Raw genomic sequence first — 23,412 nt, forward strand, 5'->3', positions numbered from 1 at the left:
GTAGCAAATCCTGTTGATGCCCCACCAGGTCCTCCCAAGTCCCACCATCCCCATGCTGGCCTCCGTGCTGGCCCCCAGTGTCCTACTGCAAACACCCGGGAATCTACCCCAGTGCTCTCTCTTAGCAGAATGACAGATGGTAGTTGGAAGGTAAATGACCCAACTTCCTCATGTTTTGGATGGGAAAACTCTGAGATGCATTCTACACCCTCTCCCCAAGCACCCCAGGGATTTGAACTCTAGTTGTCCACAGTGTAACCCACTGGATAACGCAGCCACTGCAGGCTTCCCTCACTCCCTGTGTCACCGGCTCACTCTCCCTCTAGTTTTCCTGGATCCCTTCCTACTAAACTGCCTTCACTTGAATCCTTGTGTCAGAGTCTGTTTCCAGTGGGGGTGCGGGGGCTGAGCCTCTTCTAAGACAGTCACGGACTTTGTGAAGCTCCAGTCCTAGTAAAGGATACAGACAAGAAATAATACCTGAAGTGAGTCAGGTCCTTTCTTGGTACATACTGAGAAGGAGGAGATGATAGTTAGTGAGAGGGGCTGAGAGAGGCTTGGGTTAGTGGTGAGGTCGGGGCTCCTCTGGGGTGTGATAGTTGCCCTGAAACCCGAAGGATGAGAGGTGGTGGTTAGGCATGAGAAGAGCCCAAACAGAGGATTCTGGAAGGAGGCAAGGAAACGTGCAGAGTGAGCAGGAACAGGAAAGAGACTGCTGTGGTCGTTTCACAGGAGATGGTGGGGGGGGGCGGGGGAGGCTGGGGGAGGCCACGTCGTACGGGACTCTAGTCATCATCAGGAGTTTATTCTAGATGCAAGGAGAAACCTTTAAATGATGTTAAGCAGGGGAATGCAATAATCTGACTGATACCTGAAAATAATTATCCCAGCAGCTCTGCAGAGGAGAGATTCCGGGGAGGCAAGAACAGAGCAGGAGATGAATGAGAAGGTTGCTATAGAAGTTTAGGTGAGAGATGATAGATGGTTATCAGCACCCAGGTTCAAGTGTTGATAGGGAATATGATCAAATAGAATTGAAATGCAGAGTACCTATGCATTGATATCTTTGTCTCTGAAACCATTTGTATGTATTTCAGGGGTTCTTAGCATTTTGCAATGAAGTAGCTTTGGAAAATCTAATGAAATCTGTGGATTTTCACACTGTGGATTTAAAAATGTAGATATACATGGAACACAATTATGAATTTGTGATGGGGGGTTTAGAGGTTATGGAGTCAGTTAATTTCTATGTGTACATGTGTGTATATCTTTCCCTTTGTACTGGTTAGGATAGGCTCTCTACCATAGTAAAAAAAGTCCTGAAGTGGAAAATGGTTCAAACACAATAGTTTATTTCTTGCATATGGATGAAAGTTGGAGGATACATAGCTCAGCTTCATTGGACCTCAGGTAGAAGAGCTCGGTTTCTACACTGTCTGCATTCACCAAACAATACTGGGAGAATGAGCAGAGAATTTCTTTGCTATCTTCAAGTCATAACTTCCAAGTTTACCGTAATCATTGTCTTCAGTCTTCCTTCTGGACAAGTAGAAGGGGAAAGAGCATGGGGTAGCATACATGTATAAGTCATCCAGCCCAGAAGTGGTGCTCAGTGCTCTGCACACCTTCCATTGGCTGGAATTTAATAGTATGGCCACGACTAACTGCAGGAAGGGCTGGAAAATGTAGTCTAGCTGTGGGCCCAGGGAAAAAGAGGGAAATACAGACTTCAGAGAGCAGCTAGCAGTTTCAGCCACAAAACACATATTTTTCTTTAAATTTGTCACATTGGAGGTCTTCAGTGTTCCTTTTCTTAAGAACAGTGGACATAACTCACATTGGAAGTTTCAGGGAAGGGAAAGGATGGAGCCAATGAAGGCTGGTCAGGAGAAATCCAGGGACCCTTTTTTTTTTTTTTTTGTGGTACGCGGGCCTCTCACTGTTGTGGCCTCTCCCATTGCGGAGCACAGGCTCCGGACGCGCAGTCTCAGCGGCCATGGCTCACGCGCTCAGCCGCTCCGCGGCATGTGGGATCTTCCCGGACCGGGGCACGAACCCGTGTCCCCTGCATCGGCAGGCGGACCCTCAACCACTGCGCCACCAGGGAAGCCCTCCAGGACCCTTTTGAACTGTGATTTCGGGAACTAGTTTAACTCAAAGTGAGCCCTCTTCTTGGTCTGTGGAGATGGGACTTATATATAAAGGTTGTGTCCTTAAGTAAAAGATTAAGTTTAAATTGAAGTGGAAACTTGGCCCCAAACGACACTATTCTGTGCCCTGAGGAACTGGAATTAATTTGAAGCAAACTATTACTCACTCCGATTATGTGTCAGTTGGAAAGAGAGATGGTTGTATTGTCCACAAAGCGGTCCTTTGCATTCATTTCCTTTCCACTGCAATGACCAGTCATCCTACTTTGTGTGAGGAAACAGGCAGTCGGCTGCTCACCCAAGCACTTATGGAGTCTACTCTGGGCTCAACACTTTCCCGGCAGCAAGGAGCCCATAGCTCCTCTCTTATGTGTCCTTCGGGGAGTGGGTGTGGCCCACTCTCCGAAGGAGAGGAAGAAGAAGTTGGAAGTGAAGTGCATTTCTGTCAGTGAATCATATTCTCCCATTAGCTTCCATCATTAGAGATGCTTTTCTTGGGGGCAGAGGGTGATGAGTTTTGCCTTAAAATATAAAGAAATTTCAATAATTAAAAAATATATATATATATAAAGAAATTTCAATTGAGAACACAGCAAATTTTAATTCCTCCAGAGTTAGAAGAGCTGCTTTTCCTTCTAATATACAAAATCAATTTTTTCTGAAACTTACAAAAAAAATCCAGAAATGGCATTCTCTTGAGATCAGAGCCCTTCTAAAAATCACATTTAGTGTTTGTACCATTCAGCACCACAGGGAAGATTAAATTTCTTCCATGTTGCCTGTTTCTCGCTCTTTCCTCTGATTCTCTCCTTTGCATCATAAATATTCCTTTTCAACCCCCTAAATTTTAGTGATTTCCTCTGAGAGACATTTGAAAAGGAATCTTTATTGCTATTTATTTTATTTAGAGTTCCATTTTAGAGCTGTTAATGTGTTAATACGCTATTTTCTTTTCTACATTCCTCTTCTCTGGATAGGGAAGATTGAACTTTCTTCAAGAAGAGATGGATTTAATTGGTTAATTTCATAATTTAGACTCTTTGTTGGTCTTGATTCCAAAAGAAGGAGTTCCTTTAAGCTCGCTGCAATTACATTTGCTTTTGAAGGAGCCCTTTATGTTGCAGTGAATAAAGTGTCTCTTATTAAGTAGAAAATAAATGAATCTTTGGCAGGACTCTGCTCCCAATGGGTGAAACATCACAGGAAATTGAGAAATTGTTTCTTTTTGGCCTTATGGGAAATTTTTGCGGGTGAAATTTAGTACCACGGTTTTAAGACTACTGCTTAAATTCATCAAGAAAAAGTCGAACAAAGGACAGTTCTTGGAAGGGAGACGTATCAATGTGATGGTGCTCTGCCTAATTTGTTAAATTTTCCAAGAACTCTGGCGTATGGTCAAGAAGATTATAGTCTCTCTTATGTAATAATTGTGTGACTGTTAAAAAGAACTTAGAAGTATTTTAGCAATTTAGGAATAAGTTTGTCAAAAGTTAGCCTCGTTGGATATCCTTTTATTTGTACCTACAAAAAGGGGTGTTTTTTTATGTGTCCAAGAAGAAATGTGTCCCAGCTGCAGCATCCAGCTTCTGTTCTCAGTTGGACTCTGGGCTCCACTTAAACTTGAGCAGATCCACTTGGGACACTAGACCTGGGTTCTGAGCTCCAGACCTGAGCCCCAGACACTGGATGCCTCCCTCTGAGGCTTTCTGCACGTAGTCACCTTATTTGGGAATTATGCCCCACACGCATGCTGTGAGTTGAACCCCTTGCCTATTTTCCTGCCAGGTTCCTTGGAGACACTGGGCAGCATCACCATGTGTCTTGTAGTCTAAACCCAAGAACGTCCCTGTTCATTTCCGATATTCCCCTCAACTTGCAATCGATCGCCAAGTCCTCTTGATTCCCCTAAAGAGGCCGGACAGCCATCCCCTCCTCATCCCTGCCCCACCTCCCCACTACCTGGCTCAGGTAACAATTCTCTCAGGCCCTGATTTCTCCAGCAGCCTCTTCAACCAGTCTCTTGCCCTCAGTCTTTCCATTACATCATCCTGTTTCCATCCTGCAACCACTTTCTAAAATTAACTGTGATTATGTTCCTTCCTGGCCTGAAGTTGGTTGGTTGGTTGGTTTCTAGGGCCTACCTGCAATTTTCACCATAGATTCCAAACTCTTAACCTGGCCCTTGCTTATGTGTTTCAGCTTCTTTCCGCTTTCCAGCTTCATCAGCCCCTTGACAAATGAATGCTTCCCTCTCTAACCAGAACTGGACTATTTACAGTGAGAATGTCCTCCTCTGCTTTTTCCCATTCTTGGCAAATTTTAATCTATTGTCCAGAAGCCAAAGAACTCTCCCCCCTTACCTGCTCCCCCCTTACCTGCTTCCCAGATTCAGCTAGATACTCCTTGTTTGAGTTCCCATACACCCCGGTTGTACTTCCACGAGAGTTGATCCTTGATTGTAAACTCCTTGAGCGCAGGCCATACAGCTCTTTGTATTTGAATCTTCTGCTATGCCTGCTGAATAAATAAACAAGGAATGAATAACTACTTCTAGTGCTTTTCTATATATAAGATTGAATCCTAATTGTAGCGTTGTAAACGCTACAACATTTACATCAGCTTTGGCTAATTTTGGCTAAGTATTTTGGAGGATTGGAAAGGCAACTAAGAAAGAATGGAAAAACTGGATTTGGCATCGAAAGGCTGTGGCCTTTGCTAAGTCTGTCGGCCTCTCTGAATCTCAATCCCTTGTTAAGGAACTGGGATATATTACAGGGTTTGACTGAGGACTAAGGGAGAAATGTCTGAGGTGGGGGAGGCATTTTATGAATTATGATGATTGCACAAGTGTTACCTGCTTTATTCTTATGCTTTTCATACCTGTAGTTCTCCCTACTGCACCTGTGTCAAACACCAGCCTAGGACACATGGGGGGTGAGTGGCATCATGCGGCACAGATGGGAGGAGAGTACTTACCAGGTCTCTGTTCAGTTAGGTGGAGACCTACTAATGGCAGGATAGACGTCGGAAATGGTTCACCCTTAGCTTTCCCATTGGAAATACACTCCACCCTCTTGTACGCTGTTGGTGAAAGTAATACCTCATGTAGTGGGAAAACAATTAGGTAACGTGCATCGAGAACCTTAACAATATTTCCCCCTTTTGACACAGTAATTCCATTTCTGGGATTTATCTTGAGGGAATGATTTCTGAAAATGGGGATGGGAGCACCTAAGACGTGCAAAGATGTTCATTGCAGTTGTGGTTATGATAGTGGATGGTGGACAATAATCTGAATCAGGTAACCAGTGAGGAGTGCTATGGCCTTGCCCTTCAGTGGGCTCTCTGTAAGACAGAAACATGATTTTGAAAAAATACTCAAGTGAAAAAAGGAGTCCAGATATTCAATCCACGATTTAATTAAAACTATGTAAATCAAACAAGTATAGAAAAACAAAAAGTGACCAGTAGGAAAATACACTCCATTTTGAAAGAGGTAAGTCGTAACTAAGAAATCCACAGGCACAGCCTGGCCTCGCTACACTGAGGACCCAGTGAATGAGGTCACTTTCTTCTGTGCAAACGAATCTTTCTTTGGCATTGGATAGAGGCCAGAGGCCCGCCTTTTAAAATCTGGAAGAAAGCATTCAGAGGAATAACAATCAGAAGTAAAAATTGGCTTAGAGCTGAAGTTGTAGAATACTAAGAAAGGAAAGGCTAAATGTACTTGAAAAAGATAGTATTCATGACAACTTTGTAAGGCATTTTTGAGTGTGCAGAGTGTTTTCGTATGTATTTTTCATTTTGATGGGCTCTTCTCTTATGTAGCTTTTTATCCTGCCTGTAAAAATCACTACAGATGTAAGGAGCTGAGAAACACAGTTACTACTTATTTGGGCTCCATTCCCTTTATTGGCCTCTTATCCAGGGATTTCCCCACTGTGCAGAGTTTACTTTGAACCCAGCGGAAATTACCTAGAAGGGAACAGTCGGGCCCAGGAAATAAATAGGCATTTCATTGTGGCATTATTCACTGGAGGACCTCCAAACATTTGGCACACTTTTTCCCACACGTGCCTCATGGAACCTTGTGTTATAAAGAGGCGCAGAGCTGCTGGGAGCTGCCCACCGTCACACAGCAAGTCAGTTGTGGAACTGTGGTCCCCTTTTTTCCTCTTGAATTCCCATCTAGTCCAAGTGTCAGTTCTCCCAGAGGATTTCACGTTCCTTTTTTGTACTGTCTGTCTTAGCTCCAGAAAAGATCTGTTTTCTTTGATTATTTTCCCATATGTCTGTGGTTGAGAGCCATGGTGCATTTGTTGAATGCACTGTGTTGTTTTCATCCCTGCAGTTCCCTGTTTGATGATTCGATACTTAAGGGAGAAGAGAGACAGTGAGAAGGAAAATCTGCTCAGTGCCTTTAACCCTAGGTTTGGGCAATTTTTCTCAAAGACAAGCTCTTGCTGTCTCTTATCTTATTCCAACCTCCATGTTCTCAGGATGAGAAATAAATCTTTACACAAAAATCCAAGGGTTAGTTTCCAGGTGTTTGAGGGGAAGCTTTGGTCCCCAGTGGAGCTTTTTGGGGCCGTTTGTTATTTCTCTAGGGACAGTGCTGAATGCTTCTGGTTTACGCTTCTGTTTCGAAGTTTATTTTATGTTTTGTTGTGGTTTTCAGATTTCTCATGGTTTGGATTTGGGAAAGTAAAATCAAGACAAGGTGTTGGTAAGTAGTTCCTCATTCTTTGGATAAGTAATGAGTTTGTGTTGTTTAATTAGGATGAAACTGCTTTGACTCTCTTTATACTTGTTGGTCCTTGATTCTTTTTCTGTGTTCCCGGTTTCTGATTTGCTGAAGAAAGATGCCTAGAATTTTCCAGAAAAGGAATATTGACTTTAGTAAATGGTTTTGTATTTTTGACATCACCTTGTTTTTATCCTATGGGGGAGTGTTAACCGTCATCCAGATCTAGCTTGTTGCTGCATTTTTAAGAAGGTTAAGGAAATAAAATGCAACTACACTCCAACTCCATGTACAGCAAACATTTGGCTGAATATTCAAGTCTGGGCAAGTTCGGATCTTAACTTTCTTCCATTGGCCAACATGTAATAAATTTCTGAATTGGGAAATCAGCTGTTCGTTTATGACCACTTCTCTTTCAAAGCAAGACTCTAACGTCCAGACGCTACGATTTATGCTTGATTGCATTCTGTTCCTTGCATTCAGACTATGTGCTGGAAATTGAAAAGCAGAGTTTGTAGCTATGAAATGAATGCAGATAATGTACCTCATTACTGGGACTGGAATCAGGTGTGATCTCCCGGGACCTCCAATTTGTTCAGTATTTTCTATGGGTACAGAGACAATGAACAGGAATTGCTTAGAAGGCATGAAAACACAAACTGTCTTTACATCTTGCCTGTGTGTTTCCAAGATCTGGCCCCATCTTTAGTATCTGTTGGTTAGTATTTATTTCGGTAGCAAGGTTGGCTATAGGGAAACTTGTAAAATAGGGGAAGTGTACCAGGGTCATGGAGCCTTCCAGTTCTGAGCCATCCGCCCCGTACGTGTTCATCCCATCCATACAAGGAAGCCTGTTTCCTTTCTCTTTTTGAGCCCGATAGCAGATCTTTCCTATTGGACAGCCTTTCTCAGTGTCGGTCCAGTGATCCAAAATCACTGAACCCAGAGGTGGCAGACACTGAGCCAGAGAGGGCCTGAAGGGGGAAAGTCACCCTCACCCTTAGCTAGCCCCAGGAATTCCAAGACTAAAGCTCTTAACCAGCATAGAGAAAGTGGAATGTGGCACAGTTGGAACATTAAGCTCCACCAGCTCAGGACTTGTCTGTGACTCCCCAGGGACAAATTTCAGATCCAGCTGATCATAGGCACTTTGCCAAGATAGCAGAGAGATTGTCCATACAGCCTTGAAGGTACCCTGTTCCAAGGCTTTGTGCTCACTCTGTGTGTGGAGGTGAAGAGGGGAGTTGAGTGACAAACTCTCTCACAACAGCGCCATGAAATGGGGTCTTCCTTCCACTAAACAGCAGATCGGTGCAACCATGTAAATGTTTTGCTTTGGTTTTGTTTAAAATTTTTTTGAAGTAATATTTATTTTTTTAAAACAGAAAAGGATAAAGAATAAAACAAACAAACGAAAACACCATTTATCCCTGTACCCAGAGAGTGTTTGTTAACATAGAGAAAAATTATACATCCATAAGATTTTTCAAAAATTAACAGTACAGAAATGTAAATATTAAACAATGTCTCTCTTACCCACCTCCATGGTTTCCCCCCACCAGCTCTCTCCCAAGAGATGTACCTATCACATATTTCTTATGTCCTTACAAAGAAAATAAATTTTATGGCATATATAGATCCTTTGAAAATGTATACACCATACTCTTACTCTTTATCTCCCCTTTAAAAATAAAATTAATAGTTAACTATGCTTATTGGCATTTTACATGGTGCAACCACGTACGTGTTTTCCAGGCCGGTTTGCTCTGCGGAGAGGCACTTGTTCCTGGAAAGCTTCAAAAACTGGGCTTCACCCTTTTAGGCTACAGCAGAGGGAATTCTTCTCCAGAATTGTTATTTCAGCTACAGTTCATCAGAAGTGCCGCTGCTTTAAAATGTAGGTTTTATGATTTTTCAGCTGTGGGGAGGCCACAGGTCTGGAGACGACTGCCACTGAAAATATCCTTTGTTACTCACAGATCCCAAGAGAAGAGGGCAGGCCATGACACAGTGGGGACCGTGGTGCTGAAGGGGGCAAGGGTCCATCAGGAGGCAGAGGGAGTAAGGGGAAAACATAGACAAGAGCCTCTATTGCGGTTTCTGCAGAAAGGAATGGGCGAGGCAGGGTAAGCAGGTTTAGGACTGGCTGGGTTGAGTAAGGTCAGTGGGCTCTGGGATGTAGGGACAGTCTCCAGTTGTCTTATACCTGGCTCTGGGATGATGGGGCAGGTGGATAGTGGACTGGAGTGTGAGAGCCTGGTAAGTGATGCGGTTGGGGGCGTAGACTGTGGATTGGTCAGTTTGTATATGAAACGTACTCTCGTAGGCAGGTACTTTATTATCTCTAGGAATTGGCAGTCCCTTCTCTGTCACCAAAGCCTCAGATGTTGAAGCATCAGAATACAGAAAATAAAAGACATGGTTAATACAGCTATTTAAGAAGAATAATCTGTCTCTCTCCTTGAAGACATGTTGGTCTTGAGAGAAGGAATCTCTTTCTCCAGATGACTTACATCAATTCTTATCAGGGAAAAAAGTCTCAGTCAGGTTTAAAAATGTCTGTAAAGTCATTTATGCAGGATACGTTACTGAGCAGCTCTGGTAAAAGAAAAATGCCTCTTTGCATGTGAGACATATTAAAATAAAAATGGGCTAAAAATGTTTCCAGGCATAGCTCCTACTTGTCAGCTCAGTAATTAGAACTATGTACCCCAAGCTCAGCAAGCCGCACATACCCAGCAATTTAAAACTTTGTTAACATTGTAAGACATCTTTTCAAGTCCTCCTATGAATTTCTCACCCGCTGTGATGTGCCCCTGACTCTTCTTCTGTCTGTCTTTTTGGGGTGTTTTCCCCACGTGCACAGACACATAACGAGACATCCATGATATGCGCAGACAGGCTGCTGTCAAATTATATAGACATTCATCTTCCCCCCTGAGAGCTTTCCCCCTTTGCAGCTTTGCTGTGCTCCATTCGATCAAAATGTTCATAGAAAAATGGCTGAATCTCTGCAACCTTGCCAGCTGTATCAATCTTCCAGGATTTGGAACATCAATAATGAAGAAAACAGCACTTGAATTAACATTCCAGTTGATAAACTGTTGAGGTTTATATGTCGCTCAGATTTGTCAACAGTGACCTTCTGGCAAAGTGAAAAAGCTTTTGAAAGATTACCTCTGGTGCTTTATACCGCTTCTGTGCTTAAAAAATTTCCCCCCAAACAGAGAACCTCTCCCCTTGGAATCTGTTACCTCAGAGTTGGGGGTTTTACTCAGCGAGGCCACAGGAAGGAAAGGGTGTCCTCTGATGATGGAGAAGCGAAGAGCAAGTCCCTTGGTTGAACTCTTTAAGTAAGGCTCCACTGTGTGCATGGCAGATGCTTCAGAGCCCTAATTCCTGGAGGAATTTCAACATTGTCTTCTAAGTATCATCCTCCTCCAAAATGATTGAATGCTATGGGAATGTGGATAGCCTGTCCTGGGCCAAAAGGGAATCAGAGGAAAAGCAACTAGGATCAGTGCGTTTCTAATTGTTGCAGGGAGTCCAGAAGCAGATATCGCTGGCCTTCTGACAGCATGTGGAGTGTTTGAACATGACAACTCTTGCATTTCTGGGGGTAAATGTGAAGCCTGGAATCTGTTGAGAAATGTGTGGCCTCTACCGCACCCTTCCCGGGGAGCTCGGACAGTAGCGTGCTTTGGTAACGTCGAAGGAGGGGACAGCTGCACCGGGACTGGAGCAAGGGAGCCCATGATGGGAAGGTTTCATTGACAAGATGCAGAAAGCTTAGCATAACACATGTCCATTTTCCACCTCTGGGTTTAAGCTCTGGGTGTCACGAATCATAAAACAGGGATGGTTAAGGATATTAGAAAGGACTTGTCTGTGTAGCTATTCTTGGCAGAATTTCCACTGTTTACTAACACTGGTGAGCTAGGCTCAAGATGAATACAACTGGTAAGCTTGCCTTTGCTTTGAGTGTTCTGTGGCTTCTAAATTGGCTGTGTGAGGACTTGCTTGCAGAATTAAGCCAGAGTGTATCATTAAAAGCAACTTAAATACACATCCCCTTGAGAGAGTGTTTTTAAAAGTTACCTATAGGGCTTCCCTGGTGGCGCAGTAGTTGAGAGTCCGCCTGCCGATGCAGGGGACACGGGTTCGTGCCCCGGTCCGGGAGGATCCCACATGCTGCGGAGCGGCTGCGCCCGTGAGCCATGGCTGCTGAGCCTGCGCATCCTGAGCCTGTGCTCCGCAACGGGAGAGGCCGCAGTAGTGAGAGGCCCGCGTACCGAAAAAAAAAAAAAAAAAAAATTACCTATAATAGCAGTTGGCTGCCTCCTGCCTAGTTTAAGATTCAGCTAGCTGGGGAATGTCGTTATCCCTACAAACTGTGATAATCCCCATATAAGAGGGAAAATGGATCTTGGAGGTTGGGGGATGGATTACCGTGATATTTCGTAGGGAATTCAAAAAAGTATGATACAACAACTTTTGTTTCTATTGCTGTGCTTCTTACAGAAAAAGTAAAATGTGAGGAAGAGGGAGAGATTTGCTGGAGGTGCTGAAACGTCCTGGGGGGCTGGGCAAACGCACATGGTCTTGCTCAGGAAGTAGCGATTAAGGCTTTCGTTTAACCAGTACACATTTGTCTTCTCCGCACATTGGATTTTGCCTTCTCATTGCCCTCCCTTTGTCTTTCCTCCATATCCTTTTCTTCCTGTCTTCCTCTTAGCTTATTATAGTAACCCTGGCCAGTGGGAGCCTTCTGGAAGACCCTGCACCTATTCAGGATACTGTAGAATCCTGTGTACTATACTAGGGGGCTTTGTCTACTTTCCCTGTAGGGCGTGTCTGTCAAAAGCCACTGAGATCTTAATTGTTTGCAAGTTTTCAATGAATGTAGACCTTTATCTTTGTGAATGTATTTTTGGTTGCAAACATTATAGGTCAATGGTTGAATTGTTTAGATAAGATACAGTAGACTGTATTTATGGGTATATACGTTCTGAGACTCTGGACTGGAAAGTTTAAATCTGGTATGAAAAATGTTATGGTTATTGCTTTAGTATAAAGACATCCATGTAATGACACTACAAATAATGTTATGGCTAAAGGCAAAACAGGGAACTTTGCTATGGGATTGGACCATTATTTTGCGCGCAAAAGTGGTGCCGCTGCTGAGAGAATATACAGAAAGTGGAGCATAGTAATAGGACAGGCCGATGCAATTCTAGTCAACCAGTTATTCGTAAGTTTATTTAGTAATACTTAGTAGTAATTCATACTCATGAAGCACATTTTCATGTCAGTAGTTTCATTCCAGTCTCAGAAAGTAACAAACAGATACTATTTTGCATATTTTACACATGTAAGCAGATGTAGAGGTACAAAAAAGTTAAGTGATTTGTCCAGAGAGTGGTGAAAGGATCAGACCTTTGAACTTCTAGGACGTCTTTCAGTACACTGTACAACAGGAATCCTAGATTCATGCTGGGAGTTTCAATGAGAGCGTGCTCTAAAGATGTTCAGAGAACAGAGAGGAAAGCTGCATATGGAATTACAGGAGAAGGAAGTAAAGAAATTGGAACCCTCACACACTGCTGTTGCGGATATAAGATATGTTGTGCAGCCACTTTGGAAAACAGTTTGTCAGCTCCTGAAAAGGTTAACCGTAAAGCTACTATATGACCCAGCACTTCCACCCAAGAGAAATGAAAACATATATCCACACAAAAACTTGTACACGAGTGCACATAGCTATATTATTCATAATAGCCAAAAATTTTAAACAACCCAGATTTCTATCAATTGATGAATGGGTCAACAAAATGGGGTGTATCCATGCCATGGAATATCACTTGGCAATAAAAAGGAATAAAGTAATGATGCATGCTACCACGTGAATCAACGTTAAAAACGTTAGGCTAAGTGAAAGAAGCCCCAAAGATCACATATTATATGATCCCATTGATGTGAAATGTCCAAAATAGGTAAATCCATAGAGGTAAAAAGTAAATTTGTGGATGCCCAGGGCTGGAAGCGGGGAGAATGGGAAGCGACTGCTAATTGAGATGATAAAAATCTCCTAAAATTAGATTGTAGTCATGGTTTCACAACTCTTGGAATATGCTAAAACCCACTGAATTGTACAGTTTAAATGGGTGAATTTTAGGTATGTGAATTATAGCTCCACAAAGCCATGAAAAATTACAGGAGAATATGTATTTTTCCAACTCCAGGCCCAGCCTCAGTTATCAGCAATGATGATGACTCTGCCAGCCCACTCCATCACATCTCCAATGGGAGTAACACTCCGTCGTCTTCAGAGGGTGGCCCTGATGCTGTCATTATTGGAATGACCAAGATTCCTGTCATTGAAAATCCCCAGTACTTTGGCATCACCAATAGTCAGCTCAAGCCAGACACATGTAAGTACAGCTGTTTATACTTATTGGCCCATTTGCTGCATAGCTGTATCAAGCAGCATGCTTATCAGAGTCCCTGACGAGGATGACTGAGGGGAGGGTACCATGTGAAATGTCTGAGTATCCTTGGGGCTTTGAGCCCAAGGAATAGATCATTTAGTTTGTTGATTATGGAGTTCTCAGGGTGTGTCTGCTGCTGGGATTGGAACTGTGGGCAGATACTGACTTCTCTTGAGATCCATTTTCCAAAACCATTTGTCAACATGAAGTTGGAATCGAGGCATGCTTATCTTGAAAAAGATAGACAGAAACCAGAAGTGTCATTAGAATGCACATACATCAGTTACAGAAGACAAGCAATTGGTGGGATTTAAATTTGGTTTATTGAAAGTCCTTAAAATATACACTAATGGTAGTCAGGAATGCTCTGTGTTGCACACAGGTGGTATCAATTTAGGTAGTTCTGTTTTCTTTGTTCAGTCCTAGTTCCCAGTATGAGGCTTGTTGTGATGTCACAATAGCAAAGGGACATCACAACAGATGGTCTGCCTGTTAAGTACACTGAGTTATATTTCTTAGAACCAAGTTAACCCACTAGCCTCTGTTGGGAAACTTGGAATCTTTATCTTATCCTGTCTTCTGAGCCAGTGCTCAAATATAGAGGCTGGAACACAGCCTGAAGGACAAGAAATAAAGTCACAGTAGACAAACAGGCTTATGCCAGTGGAACTCCAGGCCTTCCCTTACACATGAATAAGGGGCCATAAGGGCTAGAATATCAGGTGGCTAAGGTCCCAGGGGTTCTCTGGCACTGACAAGTGGGTACCTTTTGTCTATCTGCATGTTCTTGCCCCATCTTAAATACTGTTCTCCTGCCCTGTCTCAGGTAAGGTAGGACTATTTCAAGGTTAGATATTGGGGACTGACTTTCCATTGAGAATGCTCATGGATAAGGGGACTTAGCAGTGAGTGTCTTTTCAAATATAAAGAAACATCTGTAATTTCCTCCTATTCATTCAAATTTTTCCTGAGGTATGTTTAACAATGGATTTGAATTTAATCATTAGGGTGAACAGTATTACAGTCTTGTAATGTGTGAGACTGAACCTCAACATAGCTTTCAGTTGAATATGTAATATGATAAGATAAATAGAATAGCATATGTGAAGAATATTGAGCTCCTTGAAATAAAAGGTATTCTTTGAAATCAAAGTATTATTAATTCTAATATTATTATTATGGTGTGAACATGATGTGTGGAGGTTTGCTTAAAATGTGCATTCTTTGTTGAGATAAGCATCCTCCAATGGTTCCTGAAATGCCCTGCATGTGTAACAGTCAAATACTGAACAAAGCAAAGCAAGATAGTGTAATGAGAGATTCTGTCATCATTTTGATTGTTCTCCCTAGGAACAGAGTACTTTGACACCCCTGTCACCACCACCAGCACCAGTCTGTATGATGTACTTTAGTTAACCTGAGACTGCATTAAAATTGAAGTTGACTAAAATCAACCTGTACTCAAAAATTTGCTTTTCTTTGTCAATGGAGGAAGGATAAAGCTGAATAATCAAGTAGATAGCATTAGCCTAGCAAGTCCAATAAGAGAAAATGAACCAATGAGCAAGAAAGCAAACAAATGAGAGCCTATAGAATCAAGTGAGCTAGATGGCTTCTGAGTCTGTGGTTCTTTCAAGAAGTGCTTTCTTCCCTTAGAAGTTCCACAGGAAAATTTCCAAAGGTCATTTCCTTAATCTAGAGTTCATAGAAGTTTCTACAAAGGTTTTGGATTAGACATTTTGGTAATTTTGGAGGAGTCTTGGTTTTGTGGCTCAGCCACTCCCACTTAGAAAGAGTTGGAAGAGTTGAGGAGACCTGCAGCTTCCCCTCAGCTTCTGCCCTCTACCAGAGGGCACCAGACCATTGATTGTTTAGTTGTTCCTTATAAAGTCTTGTTGGGTCCTTCACTCAGCAGTCCTTACTGGCTCAGTGTTCTCAATCACTTAGTATCTTATATCAGAAGAAATTTTATTTCTTCCAAGCATCAAGCCATATGCTCTTTCATGATTTTAAGAACACTTAAAATAACACATCTTCCATAAATCCTTTTTCAAAGAAATGGGAATGAAGAAGCAATTTACTTCTCTCATTCCCTCTACCCTTTCTTAAATGCCATCCTTTACCCCATACTTTTTATCTTTATCTTCAATGTATCTGTTGCCTTTTGTGAAGTCCTGAGTATGACCACTCTGGTGTATGTTTCTCTAGTCTTGATTAGGTTAGATTGTAAGCTCCTAGAGAGCAGAAACTATACTTGTTGAACTACATCTTCGTAGCATGGGACATGATGTGCCTTTGATGTTGGCCAGATGTTGACCAGATATGGCTATATATTGCTGAAATATTAATTACTAACAGACTTGTAACAAGTATAGAGGACCTTTTACATTGACCCTTTTACATTGGGTCCTTTCCTATTAAATTTGCCTGTGTAGACTTTGTTAGATGTATTTTTAACAACATGTTAGCCAGTTTAAATAGATTTAGATAGCAAATTTAGCAGAAATAAGCCTTTAACAAAAAATCCTTTCTTTGAAGATCCTAATTGTAGTCGTTCAGAAATTTAAATATTTCAAAATGCATAGATCTGATGTACAGAGGGATCTGTTGCTATAGACCCATGATATTTTGGGAGCTTAGCTTTCAGTTAAGTTATTCCCATCAAGTATTTTTACAACCAATCTCTAAAGAAGGGCTCTTCCAAGAAGTTGGATAGGTTACATCTGAAAAACAAATTTAAGAAGCTCTCAGAAAAAGTATGGAATTTTTCCCATGTGCTTAAAGCAAAATATCACATAGACAGTATACCACCAAGCTCTGGATCCATCAGAGGCTTGGGTCACAAACCAGCACTTTTACTTCTCTTTCCTAAAGCTGCCTGCTATTCAAAGATGTTGGCTTTATATGTGTGCTCTTACAAACAGTGATCCCAGCTTATTTCACTGAATTGTAAGAATCTAATGTAGAAGGTGAAGTTCAATTCATTACATATTTATTGGCTACCTACAATATTCCTACAATACTAAGAATTGGAAATTGGTCATAATGATGGCATGTTCCTTGCCCTCAGGGAGTCTCCTTGGGGAGGCCAGTGGTGAAAGACTTCATCGTATAATCACAGTGCACTATGATAGCATAGCTTAGAGCAAGGATCCTAAACCCTGACAAGGATCGGGCAGGTCAATATGAGAGAAACAGGCTAGATCAGAAAGATGATATGGTATAGTGAAGGTCATGATGGCATGTGGGCTTGGTATTACCAGATACTCCAAGTTTTCCAGAGAGCGCAGGCATTTTATATTTTATGTGAATTCTCCAAGATTTAAAACGCTGGGTGGAACCAACAAAATACATCAGCAGAGTCAGATTTGGTCCACAATCCACCAACTGTTTGTGACCTTAAAGTTCAATGAATACATACACCTTATTTTACAGACAATGCTCAGAAATGGCTTGTCCAAAAGTAATACAGCCTCCCTGCTCGTGTAGCTTTGCTCTAAAAATAGAACAACAAACAAACAAAAAATCATGATTAAACCATATTTCTTTAAATGATGTGTAAGATCATTTGAGTGAAGGATGATGATAAATTTTATCCCCCTAAGTAATTTTTCACTCTCAGGAGCTATGTGAGGTTTTCATTTACAAAGTCCAGAGGTTGTTTGCAGGATTTTAGAACAATCTGAACAGGGCTGAATTGCTCCTGAGCACTTTCCAATAGCAAGTCTGTCTACTTTATTGCAGGGCCCAGAGGTTCCCCCAAGACCGCCTGATAATAATTTGGTATTTGGAGGCTCCTGTGTCACTGCAGGAACTAAAGGAGGCTAAATCCATGCCTGATGGAGGAGAAGAGTTCTATGGTTATCTGCAAATTCTGGCCAGAGAACAACTTGACGTCACTCCTTAGCTTCCAAAACCTAGCCAAGCAAGAAGTTGCCTTCCCAAGAGAAAGCAGTGTGCTCTAATGACTAAAGTGCTATGCCACTCTAACTATAGACCCATCTCCTCGATCAATCAGGATGGCAAGATGGAGCTGAGGAGCTCAGCAACATCAAGGCTGGAGTTGGTCTTTAATTCAACTAGTCTGTGTAGACGTGTCTGAAAACCACATCATCTGTCCGCACGGGGTGTTTTCCCAGTAGGACTGACCAACCCGGCTCAAGGGCAGCTGTGCTGCTATCCTCTCCTTGACTGCTAAGAACATTTTTGACAGGGTACAATGGAAACACACCTTCTGAGCTGGAAAAAAAAAGAAAGAAAGAAAGAAAGAAAAAGAAAGAAAGAAAAAGAAAGAAAGAAAGAAAGAGAAAAAAAACCACTCTAACCAGCAAAACCCCCGAATCATCAATCTTGGGTTCTCTTGAAGGGTGGGAACGCGTTATAGCTTCCCCTGCAGGAAAAGCAAATGCCATAGACTCATTGTCATCCCTAGAATTGTGTCTTTCCTAGAGCAGCCTTGTAAATTAGCTAGGGTCCTAGGCGGAGGGCCTAAATTAAATGAGAATTGTCCTGAAATACATACTGTATGTGTTTGTTCTTACAGCGCATGCCCTCTGTGTATATCTAGGGCTAGTAACTCTGTGGCAGATGCAGATAAGGAATTCTGACTTTTTTCCACTTTAATTCCATTTCCAATGAAATGGATGTTTATTGACTTCCTGCAGCGTGTGCCATACTTCAAGTATTATCGTTCACGTGTGTATATATGTTCGTGTGTGTGTTTTCCCATTGGTTACATGCTTATTAGGCAACTATGTAGATAAGCACAGATTCATAGACCAGCTAAGACTAAGGAGATTAAATATAATAAAGGGAGGGAGTGTTTTAACAGTAGTTGAAAAGATCACACAGGACACCCCTCTTGTGCCCCTTAACTGCCATACCCACCCTGTCATTGTGTTACCAACCAGGGGAGGGAATGGAAGTGGTATTTTTCACAGAACTGCAGAGGTTTTGAAAATGTTTGTAACATTACTTTGGGTACACATGAGCAAAAATTCTGAATCATATCCAAGACCTCAGGAGCTCGTTATATCAAGGGATTAGAGTTATCAGAGGTTATCTTTGAACTTCAGTGCAATCTGTGCCCATGGTCCCTTTTGATGGTCCATTTGATGGAAGTAAAAACAGGCAGAAACAATTGCTATAGCACTTTCCTAGGTCCTTTGCCTACTAATTTTGTCTTTCAAAAGTATGTTTTCTTCTAAGTATTTAATTGGGCAAACAATAACTGCTTTGGGAACTGTTTATATCCCTTTGAAGGCCATGGCCTGCACTTTAAAAATAACCTAAGTCTGTTTTGCCCAGCATGAGTGTTAGGGGCGAGAGAACGCAGTTATTTTAGGATCCTTAGAAATTGCTTCGTTTATGGCACAGTGGGCTGACGACTCGTTTCATGGGGGTCTTCATGGCACGTTGCTCAGCCTCTGTAGGTCCCAGTGCAATTCTGTCTCTTGATACCATAGTCCCCCATTGCCAGCTATAACAGCTTGATACTATATTCTCCTTTCAACTCCAGAGGACATGGTAAGAAGCTATCAAATAATGCTGAAAAAAAAGCAACTTGAGTTCCCTCGAAGAAAGGAAACAAATACATGCTGCACAATTACATGTAAAACGTAAGCCATGTTACAAACTCTATTGAGAAGGAGATTTGTTAGGAAACCAGTTTCAAGCACATTTACAACTAAGTAAAATAAGAGACATCATTCTATTAGCATTTGACCGCTGGGTGACATTATTTGTTATCAAAAAAGAAATAACCACCCAGTTACAGGGTACCTAGACCTCTTAGAGAAAACAGTCCACCTTACATTTAATGACTAAAAGGGAGAAACAATTATAGATTTAGATCAGGGAGACACTCACAATGGTATTCTGATTTTACTTCCACATTATCGGCCAACCAAGAGGGAATTATGCACCCCTCACACATCAGACAGTTCAGTCCACTTTCACCAAATCATCAGTGATGTGCTGGAAGCATGCAGGCAGATGCAGGAAGCTACTGCATTTCTTCTGGGTATTTCCCAACGCCCAGCCCAACTGGAGAGCAGATACCAGCATGATGAATTTATCAAATGCACCCCCATTTTGGTATCTGGTTGGTCACTCTTGCACGTGCCAGCAGATTGGGGACCAGGACCAGCTCAGCAAACACATATGCAGAGGAACCTCTTATGTTGCTAAGCAGCTCCTGCTACCCAGATGCTTTGAACGCTGAATGCTCCCTGTCGTTAAGGAGAAATGAAAGAACAGGAGTTTTTCTTGGATGCGGTGCTCGCTCACAGTTCAATTCTTCATGGCAGCTAATGTAACAGAGTGCAGGTTTTCTCCTTGTGAAGTTTTCTCTGCCTTTGCTAATTCTGCCAGCCAGAGAGGGTAAGCCACCATGGTTGGGATCTTCTCAGATTAGTCATTATGCCAGCTCTCCTTATGAAGTGCAGCCATGCTGCCTTTCATTCACGATGTTGTACTTGTTTATTTGTTTGCTGTTTTTCTTGGTAGTCGTTACTTCTCTTGAAAGGCATGTAAGATGAATTTGCTCCACACCATGGACAGGAAAGAATTGGAGAGAGATCTGCTTAGTTCAACCTGATAACCAAGCACAAAGGCAGTCTTACTCCTTGAGCTCAGCCTCTAGGAGGAAAGCTGCTTCCTGAGATGGAGACAGCAGCCCAAAAGGTTCCTGAGTCCACGCTGCCCTCTGTCTGAGCCGGCTCCCTCTGGCTGAGAAGATGCTGTGTGTTTCTGAATGCTTGGGCTCCCTCAGGGAGGGAAAAATTAGAAGGCGGCATTTGTGTCTCAAAGGAAAAGGACATGTCAGTATCACAGTGACCTCCCCTCCACCCGCAGGGCTGAGGAGGTTCTTAGGCTGCAAAACTTTCAGTTTTAAAACTGGGATAGTCCTGGGCAAATGATAATGGATTGGTCACCCTAGTTGGTATAGCTCTGATGATTTCTGCTACTAAGACAGAATTAAGTCCTCCTTACCCAAAATGCCTGCAGATACCCTAAAATGTGATTCTTTAAAATAAATAATATAGGTTGTAGTTGGAAATTTGGAAAACGTAAGAAACAAAGATGAAATAAAAACTCATCTATAATTCCAACAGAGATAATTGTTGATAATATACTTTGGATATCCAACTTCCTCATCTTATGAGTGTCCTTTTAACCTCCTGTGATATAAAGTCTAACCACTTGTACCCTGGCCTTTATTTGTACTGGGCTTTGTTCATATTTCTATAGTAAAGGCTTGTCTTGGGTGAATTGTGTTGGAAGGTCCATAGGAGGCTCGCTGGGTATATTATTGTCAGTGTCAGATTTTCTATTTGCTTGGTGATGCATAGGGATTAAGACAGAGCTGGGCTGGACTGGCCATGGCAGGTCGGGTTTCAAGGGACCGTGAATCCAGAGGAGCTTAGCTTTTGCAGGGTGAGTGTCACAGAGGAGACAAGCCTTGTGTTATGGGCCAGGAGGACTCAGGGAGCAAAAGGGTCCCGGATCTGCCAAGGCAGGCTGAGCACTCCAGTTTAGGGTCAGCTCTCTGGATGACTCCAAATGTAGTTGTCTGCTCCGCTGGAGCAGATGATCAGTTTTTGCCCCCAGTTCTTCACCCCAGCTGGGTAGCTCCTTTCAGAGAGCCAAGCGTGCTGGATCTGAAAGGGCCAGTCTGGTTACATCTGATATGATTCTCACTATTTAGAGATGCCTTTTCTTCCACCCAGGATTCCTCGGCTGTGCAAGGACCTCTGATGAATTGGAATCTCCCCTTAATCATTCAGCCTCACCTAAACTTGATGGAGTCAGTAGCCTAATATTCTCCAGTCTTCCCCTCATGAAATGCTTCCTCTTCTCATGTCTCAGGCATCAAGGCCCAAGCTGGGGTTCTGGCCAGGGGACTTCTATCAATAGTATGACATACAGCAGTATTTCAGAGTTGGCATTTTGCACAGTAATATTAAAGTTGATAGGTTCTAAAAATGAGTTCAGAACACATATTTTCCTATGCTTTGTAAGAGATTAGATTTGTGCGACTTTGAACCAAAGGGGTTGGGAAGAATTCTAGAAAGGAAACAATAATCTAATGCCTAGTTTCTCTATTATGCTTATCAATTACTATATACGTTATGAGTATGGGTAGACATCAACATTCTTTTTACCCTGTTGCTATTATTTAGCACATTTATTTAACCATGCCATTGACCTTCTGGGTGCATTAAAGTAGAACCCAGGTCATTATGAGATAATGATGGCATTTAGACTAAGTGCAATATTCCTAATGTTCCAATAAGTGGTTGATATAGAGGGGACAGGATACCATCCCACACTATCTAATTATATCAAAAGAGCTAGTCTCCATATTATGGAATGCTTTCCTTAGAGGAGATTACATGATATATCTGCTTATAAAATAAGCAGAGGTGACACCACTGAGTAGCCATCTCACATGTTTTCCTGAAAGAATGATGGATTTTCAGATCTGTTTATACTCTCATACCCACTACCGATCCCCACCCTTGCTCCTGAAAGGAGTTTGCTTTTACGAGTGAGTTGCTAATGAACAGAGAGAAGCTAACTGGTTACCCAGGGACCTAGTCTTACTTTCTATTAATAGAGTACTCCGGCTAGCTGGACTAATTGGCCTCACATTGTCTCTATCCTGGCTTTACTTCCTCTGACCCATAAACATCAAGTCCTTTTTTGCCCATCTCATTCTGTCATCTTCCCTCCTTTTCTCTATATATTAGGGTTCAGGAACCATGATGCTAATGATGACATTTCATCCAAGTTCCTAGTTCCATTAATGCCATTTCCTGATATCCAGAGAAGCAGTTATGATTCTGTCTCACTGCTTAAGCCTTATTTTGAGAGGACCATTTTCTTCTTTTCCAAGTGCTGTTCACTTTTAGGATATTTCTCTCCCTCTTAAGAGCCTTAGTTTTGACTAACATACCTTTGTGTACATATAAGGTTTTAGTTTTCCTTGAGCCCTACCTAGACCTTTATCAACATTGGTTTTGGAAGAGGAAAACTCTCATTTTCTTAGTAACATTTTGATGATGGGGAGCTCTGCCTTAGATTCCTGAACTCCTGAGCTTTGAGGAAGAAGACAACGGCCAAGTAGCAAAGGGAATGACCTTATCACTCACTTCCTGAGTCATGCGTCTCCTCTGGGCTTGTGTATACTCTCTGCTGTTTCCTGCACATTGCATCCCAAGTTTTAAATTAAAGTGGATCTTAGCCGGAATGGGGTCTAATGACTGATGCATGGGTACAGTCCTTGGTGTTAACAACCCAGGGCCTTCTTTTGTTCTTGTAGAAGAGATCTGTGTTTTCGAGGGCCAAGCTTCTGCATGGGGGCCAAGCTATGGGAGGGGGTTGTGAGGTTGGGGGTGAATCCATATGGTCTTCACACCTTCTGCCCACTTTTGGAAAGAGGGGGCTTGTGTGGATTGGTATGGATGACATTCCCCAAGCAGATCCTTCTGCTAACGGGCACCCAGTGTGGGTGTTAGCGTGGTCCTCTCTCGGAGGTCTCCCTGCTTCCCCATGACAAGCAATGAACCCCTTACCGCTTGCTGGGCACCTGCCTGCTACTTTGCCGTGCTGGTCTCAGCACGGCCTCTCCCTCTGATGCTGCACCACGATCTGCAGAGGTGGGAGACGGAGGGGTCTCTGTTGACTGCTACGTGTTGCTTAACTTTATTTCCCTCTCTTATGTTTGAAGAGAGTGGACCTGAAACATGACCTGCATTCTTTTACTATGTTCAGAACCTCCAGGGCTTGTCCACACATATGTATAAATGATAATAGAGCTTGGAAATCTTTATTATACAGACACACTGATGGAAATGAGATCTGTTGTATTGGAATTTGTGATGTAGTTGATCAGTCAGAACCAAACTCGTACACCAATAAAGACAAGAGTGTCAGATTAATGGTCTCCATTGCCTACTTTTTATCACCTACTAATAATTATTTTTACATAAACTTGAGAATATAATTCAGTGTTGGGATTCCTAAA

The 23,412-nt window shown here is 42.3% G+C and overlaps 1 protein-coding gene across 5 annotated transcripts in view; it reads left to right on the top strand.

Annotated features, from left to right (window-relative positions):
• The window catches only part of NTRK2 (neurotrophic receptor tyrosine kinase 2), a gene marked incomplete at both ends in the record, with an annotated part of 377,341 nt that overhangs the window by 200,176 nt on the left and 153,753 nt on the right, over positions 1 to 23,412 (top strand). For 2 of the 5 annotated variants that reach the window (XM_082655916.1, XM_082655917.1), the window contains one exon: positions 13,137 to 13,325. In XM_082655916.1, coding sequence (XP_082512042.1) covers positions 13,137 to 13,325 — 189 coding nt within the window. Of the gene's footprint in view, positions 1 to 6,828; positions 6,877 to 13,136; positions 13,326 to 17,126; positions 17,156 to 23,412 lie in introns of those variants that run through there. The other 3 variants (XM_082655918.1, XM_082655915.1, XM_082655919.1) reach the window with 3 other exon arrangements.

The sequence above is a fragment of the Grampus griseus genome, assembly GCF_964374135.1.
Source record: "Grampus griseus genome assembly, chromosome: 6".
Taxonomy (NCBI): domain Eukaryota; kingdom Metazoa; phylum Chordata; class Mammalia; order Artiodactyla; family Delphinidae; genus Grampus; species Grampus griseus.